An 8,302-nucleotide genomic window follows, 5' to 3' on the forward strand; every position below is an offset into this window, starting at 1 on the left:
GCCCCATCCAGTGCCCATCGCATTCCGTGAACGCCCGCGCGCCCCCCCGTTAGAATGGTTTAAGCCCCATGCGATAAAGTTCATAGAGTTGGAAGAGACCGCAAGGGCCATCCAGTCCAACCTCATTCTTCCATGCAGGAAATCTAAATCAAAGCATCCCTGGCAGATGGCCATCCAGCCTCTGTTTAAAGACCTCTAAGGAAGGAGACTCCACTACACTCCGAGGGAGTTTGTTCCACTGTTGAACAGTCCTTACTGTCAGGAGGTTCCTCCTAATGTTGAGGTGGAATCTCTTTTCCTGTAGCTTGCATCCATTGCTCCGGGTCCTAGTCTCTGCAGCAGTCTCTGTAGCAGTAGAAACAAGCTTGCTCCCTCCTCAATATGACATCCCTTCAAGTATTTAAACAGGGCTATCATATCACCCTTTAACCTTCTCTTCTCCAGGCTAAACATCCTCAGCTCCAAGTCACACTCTCTTAGCCTCAGAGGAAGTCAATTGCAAACCCCTGTGAACATATCTTGTAAAGCAAATCACGTGATTTGAGAATTGCCATAAGTCAGAAATGAGTTGAAGACACACAACCATATCACTTCTAATACTTTTATTTTCAAAACAAGGAGCTTCCCATAATATTTCATACCATTTTTTTGAACAAATATTCTGTAAGCTTATTAATCCTAGCCAACATTCTCTTTCTCTTTCTGCATCTTTCTATGGATTCTTTTAACTTATTTTTTTTTAAAAATCTAATAATACAGTACATATGTTGACCTAGAAATCACACCTCTTTTCTTCATTCTCATCTTGTAGAAACCCAGTTGTTCTCTGGAAGATGCAGAAGAATAGTTTCTGACAATATGGATTCCTAGCTATTTTGCAATCTCCTAATAATTCTGTTTTTGCCACAGTTGAATTTGGCATAACTTTGTAAATTTGACAGCATCTGTATTATTTTCTGAGCCATGTGACTTTGGATTTTTTTTTAAATTCACCTGCCTCGAATACTAGCTAATCCCCCTTACTAGCAACAGATATGGATGTACAACCAACTGAAGACACAAAGACATAGGAAACACAACATGAAGTGCTTCATTGGTTGAGAGTATAACTGCAGAAAAGAATTGATCTTTGTACACTTCAAACGATAGCCATATCAAGTGTTTCTTTGTAGAAATAATTAAGAAGGTAACATATTTAATCTGATTTACTTTCTCTTTTCATATAGTGCCTTTGCCCGCTATCCCAATGCAATAGTTGTGCATTATTTTTGTTCCAAAGAAGTTGGCGCAGCAGACACCTGAAAGCATTGCTACACCCAACAGACTATACTAGCTATGATGTTCATGAGAAGCTGACAGAAGATTAGACAAGGAGCTGACATCTCTAAAAAAATCTTCTTGGTCATGCTGCTTATAAACAACTCAAGTCCATTGCTTTACCAGATGACTCCACTTGTACTCTGCCGGTCTTGGCTTCGCAGGAATACGGACAATTAAGTATTTTTATAAACTTAATAGGAGCTACACCTCATAGCATTTGAGCATGAGGAAGAATGAATATTACATAGCAGTGAATTGCTGTGGTACTCTGGATTTTGCAAACGTTCTTGCTCCAAGGAAGACCAGGTAATTAAAAAAAAGTTTGCAAAGGAAAAAAATATTTTGTGTGGGGTTGTACATTCCAATCACAGATTGAAGAATTCCTTATGTCATAGTTTAAGCAGCATTGCATTGCATCGACTTTAACTAACCATTTGGAAACCATTTGTAGGCAAGGCAAGTGACTCCACAAAGTCTGTACCTAGATTTTTCCTTCTAGTATTGGTAATAAGAAGATATTGGGGAGAACATATTAGTGGTTTATCACCACTGGTATAAAAAAGTTCCAAGGGAACCACTCTCGTACAATATGGACAGAACTGGCAAATATGTATTTTTTTGTTTTTGAGAAGCTTGTAAATATAAATAGGCATACTATTTGCACTGTGTACAGTCACTCCCATTTTGAATAGAATGAACAGTGGCAGTGGTTTTCTGAAGCGTGGAGGAAATAGCACCTGCACTTGTACCAAAAAGTTAAAATCACCTTTGAAGCTGAAGAAGCAAAAGAATCTAACTCAGACAGAGGGTGTTTTTTCTGTATTGTTTAAACATCTGTTTTATACTTTGGAGATAACCTTGCACTCAAAATCTTAAATCTTTATGTATTCTTCAGGTTGGAGGAAAGCAGACCCTTTTTTCAAATGTTAGTATTTTCAGTTTCTTAGCCCCACTCATAGCAATGCTCTTCTACAGCTACGTTTACCAAGATCACTTTTTAAAACTGGAAAATACTTGGTTGTAGTACGTACCTCCCCCCTTGCAAACTATCACATTTCTGTTTAACCTGTTGTTCCTTAAATCTAATCTGTTGTGATGGTGATAATTTTTATGTTCTCACAAAAACAGAAACAAGCAACAGTAAGAGAGGAAAGTCACATGCTGGGGGCAGTTGAGTCAGGGTTGCTAAATTGAAAACTGAGTCCAATTGCTTGTTAAAATAATTGTTCTTAATAATTACAATAATATAGTGGTTTGAAGCATATAATCCATTTACAGTGTCTGTCTAAAAGTCACCATTGTTCTCAGACAGTTGGGTTGAGGAGTTAACAATTTTAAAAAGGCCTCTCTCCTGTTTGGATTGTAGTCATAGTATATGTTTGCTATGATCTCAGTGACTTGTTAAAGCACAAGGATAAATTTTAATCTGCAGATCAGTTCTTTTGTCAAATCTTTCTTCCTGGTCACCTTAACTACACTTCCAGTCTACTCTTGAAGTCACATCTGTTATGTGCAGTATACACCAATTGTGTCTTACTGTTAGATTTCAAATTTGTTCTTGTGCTGAGATAAAAATGTTTTTGGTGCTTTGTATTTCTTTTGTTCGAAGAAGAGAACTACTATGCCATGAAATTTTTTTGTGCATTTGTTGGAGAACCTTGGTTTCTAGTCAGGAGCACATACTGTGGTTGAATATTGGGTGAGATAATTCATATGTAGTAGACAGCAAAAAGAAAGCTGATCTATACAAAGTATGATCTGTGTAGACGATTCTGACACAGCATATCATAGTCTGCTGTCAATAAAACAACATATTGTTCTGGGGATTCTCGGATGTATTTTTCTCCATCACAACAAAACTTTTGTGTGTTTCATAATATATCTTTAGCAGATTTGTGGCTTGTGCTGTAATGGTCTGCTGGCAATCTTGCACAGAATCTGAAACTTACTAACTGTACAGTAGGATATTTAAAGCAATAAATTATTATAAAGATTTGAGAGATTGGTATGTTCTACCTTTTTTTCTAAAAATAAATATATAATACATAGCACTAATTCTATATATATTGTATATATAAAACTATATTTGAAAAATATGTTAACACACACACACACACACACACACATTCTATATAGTATAAAAGTGGCCTGTGTCCAACATAACCTTTTTTGCCATAAAAGATTCTATGACTCAGAGTACTTGTTGAAGAAATGGAGATTCAAAAGTAGACTTTTATGAACTCACAGCCTCTCTGCCATTGGATGACAATGAAATTAAAGGTGCTTGGGAGGAGGATAAGCAGATTACAGATTATCAAAATGAATTGTCTTCATCTGTTTTAGCTGTTAAAGATACAGTGGAAATACCTCTGTGTAAACTACTTTTTCCAAGAGGGAAAATGAGAAACCGAGGGAAACATTAGTGATGATAGGATATAACTTCATTGGCAAATTCCAGACAAACAAGTCACTGGGTCCAAATGACATTCACTTGAATGTTGTTGAACTAAAAAGCAAAATTACCATACCTTCTAACTAAAATATTTACATCTGTAAGATCAGCCTCTGTATCAGAAGACTAAAAAGTGGCCAATGTCATACCAAGTTTTAAAAAAGATTCTAGGGGAGATCACAGGATAACTAGTGTTATAAGTGTTACTGTTATTAAGCATAACATTGTTTAAAAAGTATATGAAGCATTTAAAAAGAAAAGCCCTGACGAAAATGAATCAATATGGTTTCTGCAAAGCTACAGCATGTTAAGACTTCTTTGAAAGTGTCAATACACTAGACATGAATGATCTGATAAGACATAGAATCATAGAGTTGGAGGAGACCACAAGGGCCATCCAGCTTAACTCCCTTCTGCCATGCAGGAAATCTAAATCAAAGCATCCCTGACAGATGGCCATCCAGCCTCTGCTTAAAGACATCCGAAGAAGGAGACTCCACCACTCTCCGAGGGACTGTGTTCCACTGTCGAACAATTCCTTACTGTCAGGAAGTTCCTCCTAATGTTGAGGTGGAATCTCTTTTTCTGTATCTTTCATCCATTGTTGCAGGTTCTATTTTCTGGAGTAGCAGAAAACAAGCTTGGTCCACCTCTTTAAATGTTTAAACAAAGCTACTATATCACTTCATAACCTTCTCTTCTCCAGGCTAAACATCCCCAGCTCCCTCATAGGCCATGGTTTCCAGTCCCTTCACCATTTTAGTCCTCGCCTTCTGGACACACTCCAGCTTGTCAATATCCTTTTTGAATTGTGCCCAGAACTAGACACTGTATTCCAGGTGAGGCCTGACCAAAGCAGAATAGAGTGGCACTATTACTTCCCTTGATCTAGAGACGCTACACTTCTATATCTGCAACCTGAACTGTATTGGCCTTTTTAGCCGACACATCATACAGTTGACTCATATTCTATTTATGGTCTCCTAGGATTCCTAGATCCCTTTCATGTGTAGTCTTCTTAAGCCAGGTGTTCCCCAACTATATCTATGCATTTCATTTTTCTGCCCTAAGTGCAAAACCTTACATTTCTCTGTACTGAACTTCGTTTTGTTAGCTTTGGCCCAGCTTTCCAGTCTATTCGGGTCATTTTCAATTTTGATCCTGTCCTCTAGCTACTCCTCCTAATTAGGTGTCATCTGCAAATTTGATGAATATGCCCCCAATTCTGTCATCCAAGTCATTGATAAAGATGTTGAATAGCACTGGGCCCAGGACAAAACCCTGTGGGACCCCACTGGTCACTTCTCTCCAGGATGAAAAGGAGCCATTGTTGAGCACTCTTTGGGCTTGGCTGGTCAACCAATTACAAATCCATGTAACAGTTACCTTGTCTAGTCCACAGTTTCCAAGCTTGTTTGCAAGAATTCATATGGGACCTTATCAAAAGCCTTACTGAACATTTTCTGGCACAGCGGTTCCATCAGCGACATTTACCTGCAGAGTGGGTAACGGACCAGAATCATGAATGGGATGTGGGCATCATCAGCAATAGCAAGTAGCAATAGCAAGTCCATTTCTATACCACCTATCAGTGCACTTAAGCATTCCCTATGCGGTTTACAGTGTGTAAGCCAAATGCCCCCAACAAGCTGAGTACTAATTTTAGCAACCTCGGAAGGATGCAGGGCTGAGTCGACCCTGAGCTTATTGTTACAGCAGGCAATTTTAAAGATACAAGATAGTGAAGATGGTAGAAAGTCTACAAAATCCTAAGCAGACTTGAGAGTTTATCATATGAGGTAGCCTGGGTCATGGATCTGGTAGGTGTGGCTACCAGTGCTGTGGAGCACTGATATTGGGAGTCCCATGGATTGTGTAGGAGTTGCCATTGTAGGAACAACTTCTGATCAGCATCCCCAGGTGACAAGGGATCGAGATGTGTGAACATGCAAATATCTGATTATCACCCTTTTGTAACCAGCCCAGCCATGACTGGGCAATGAGGTTCATCAATCAACAGTCGGCTTGGTTGATGCCAGATCCTGACCCACGCCTCGGGTCAACCCCACTTGTCAGTTGTATTTATAAAGTTGTGGCTTTTTTCTTCCACATGGTGGTCTCTGTGCATTTCTTTATGCAGCGCCCCCATCACTGCAAACCCGTTAGCAAATATGTACACATTTATCTGGATAGTTCAGTATTTTATATGTATTGGATTGGGAGTCATGTGGAACTGAACTCTGCAAACGATCTGGCAGGATGATTCTGCAAGTCTCTATTATGGAATAGTGTGATGGTACTTCATAAAGAAGTAGGGGTTGGTGAAAATCAGAAAAATTGTGAAGATGAAAGGCTTATCCTCCATAGCTGAATGAGGCATATATGAGCCACTGCATCATTTTGAAAGTCTAGACTATAGCTATAATCTAATCTAAAGTGTCACATGTGTATAAGAATGAAAAGCATGCATCCATACTGCTAATGAGCCTGCTACAATGATTTTGCAGCCAACAAGAAAATCTGCTGTGTGTATACCAGTTTGGTTTTTTGGCTATAGAAGCCACAGACACCTGTGAAGACTATGAGTAAATCTCATACCTTGATTTGCTTAGCATACCTATACTCCTTTCTGGAATGGTGGTTATAGGCTGAAGGAAAACTGAACAATTTAAGTGCATAATACTTTTATGAGAATCCATCACATACTAACATGCTGAACACAATCTTCCTCACATCACCTTCACTGGCATGTTTGGTGGCCTTCTCTGTGGCTGCTCCCAAGCTGTGGAAACTCCCTTCCATGGCACGACTGGTTGCCCCTCTCCTTGCTCTCTTTTGGCCAGAAGGTAAATTAGTTTCAGTCAAGCAGGCCTTTGTGTATGGAGAGCTAGTGTAGCGTAGTGGCTCAAGTGTTAACTACAACTCCAGCACAGTCATGGAACCCACTGGGTGACCTTGGGCAAAGTCATACACTCTCAGCCTCAGAGGAAGGCAATTGTCAACCCCCTCTGAAGAAACTTGCCAAGAAAACCCCATGATGGGTTTGCCTTAGGGTTGTCATAAGTTGGAAATGACTTGAAAGCACACACACAACAACAACAACAACAACAACAAAGGATGAGTATGTATAGTGGTGTGCTGCATTTTTAATCTTTTACTGGAAATTATGTTTTAAATATGTTTTAGTTTTAAGCAGGTTTTATAAATAACCTTTTATTTCTCTTCTAATTTTTAATTGTTTTAGCCTAAATTTTTTTTAAAAAATTGTAGTCTCTTTGAATCTCATCTTGGAAGAAAGCTTGGATATAAATTCAATGAACCGCAACAACAATATACAACAGCATAATAACTACAGCAAAATTGTTCCAGGCAGAAGTTATGCTTTAAACATAATAGAAATGAGGAACTATAGATACACGATATATCTTTTTTGATATAACATCTGGGTCTACTTTTTAGTCTCATTGTTATATAACTTCTCTGTACAACTAATTTTTCTTTTTCTCTTCGTTTGAACTCAGTTACCTCAATAGATGAACTTTGTAAATGCATTTATTCTATTTTTGTTGTAATCATTTTAATCTTAAGAAATGTTTTGCCAGCTTCAAAGTTTATCTGATTCTTTAGAAATGCAAGCATTGAATGGATACAGTGAAATAATTGCTGCCTAAAGGGCTTCAACTGAACTGAGACTGCCTAAGGCACAACGACACAACATTGTCGCCTTTTTCACTTGGGCAGTTCTTGCATGTGGCCATAGCCTTGCCTTTGGCGTAACATGGTATGTTTCAGTAGAACAGTAGCTGAGGAATTCACTGCTGAAAAAATATCTGAAAGATATAGCATGGCATACACCATGTTTGCAAGCATCATGATTTTGACATATTTTAGGGAACTAGCAGAGTATCTAGCCTGAGTTTTAAAAAGCAGGTTTTGTATTGGTAGAAGCTGGGTATAAGCAGACTAACACCAAACTATAGTTAATTGGCTTCCTGACTGCATGTGTGAAGACAAATATGCTCTGCCCATCATACTAATATTGTGAAAACACTGGGAACACACTTTTAAAAACGATTTATTCTGTACTCCCATGTTTTTTGTAGAATACTGAATTCCTTTTATTTATTTATTTTAAAATTATTGTTAAATTATTTCAAAGGACATTTTAAAAATCTACCCATCTTGTTCTCCCAAGGTTTAGAATGAGACCCCCCCACACACATTTTCATTTCATCATTAAAATGTTTTTATTGCATGTACTAAGTCAGAGGTGGTTGGTGGCTTCCATGTCAATGGGGAGGTAAATGTACTCCAGGTAGTTTGAAGTTTAAAGAAACTGACTTAGGTTTTTGAACCTGTTCAAAAATAGGATAGGTTCAACATCTTGGGTCCAAAACGCACTGCAGAAATAATCCAGTTTGAGACTGCTTTAACTGCCCTGGCTCATTGCTAGGGAATCTTGGGAATTTTAGTTTGTGGTGGCACCGGCGCTCTCTGACGGAGTAGGCTAAATGTCTCACAAAACTAGTT

General features: G+C 38.4%; 1 protein-coding gene across 3 annotated transcripts in view; it reads left to right on the forward strand.

Moving 5' to 3' along the window:
* VPS39 (VPS39 subunit of HOPS complex) overlaps positions 1-3,318 on the forward strand; it is a 38,533-nt gene extending 35,215 nt beyond the window's left edge. For all 3 annotated transcript variants that reach the window (XM_042479162.1, XM_042479171.1, XM_042479180.1), the window contains one exon: positions 1,227-3,318. In XM_042479162.1, coding sequence (XP_042335096.1) covers positions 1,227-1,302 — 76 coding nt within the window. In that variant the 3' untranslated portion in view covers positions 1,303-3,318. The remainder of the gene's footprint in view (positions 1-1,226) is intronic.
* The last annotated feature ends 4,984 nt before the right edge of the window (positions 3,319-8,302 follow it).

The sequence above is a fragment of the Sceloporus undulatus genome, chromosome 1 (assembly GCF_019175285.1).
Source record: "Sceloporus undulatus isolate JIND9_A2432 ecotype Alabama chromosome 1, SceUnd_v1.1, whole genome shotgun sequence".
Lineage (NCBI taxonomy): Eukaryota > Metazoa > Chordata > Lepidosauria > Squamata > Phrynosomatidae > Sceloporus > Sceloporus undulatus.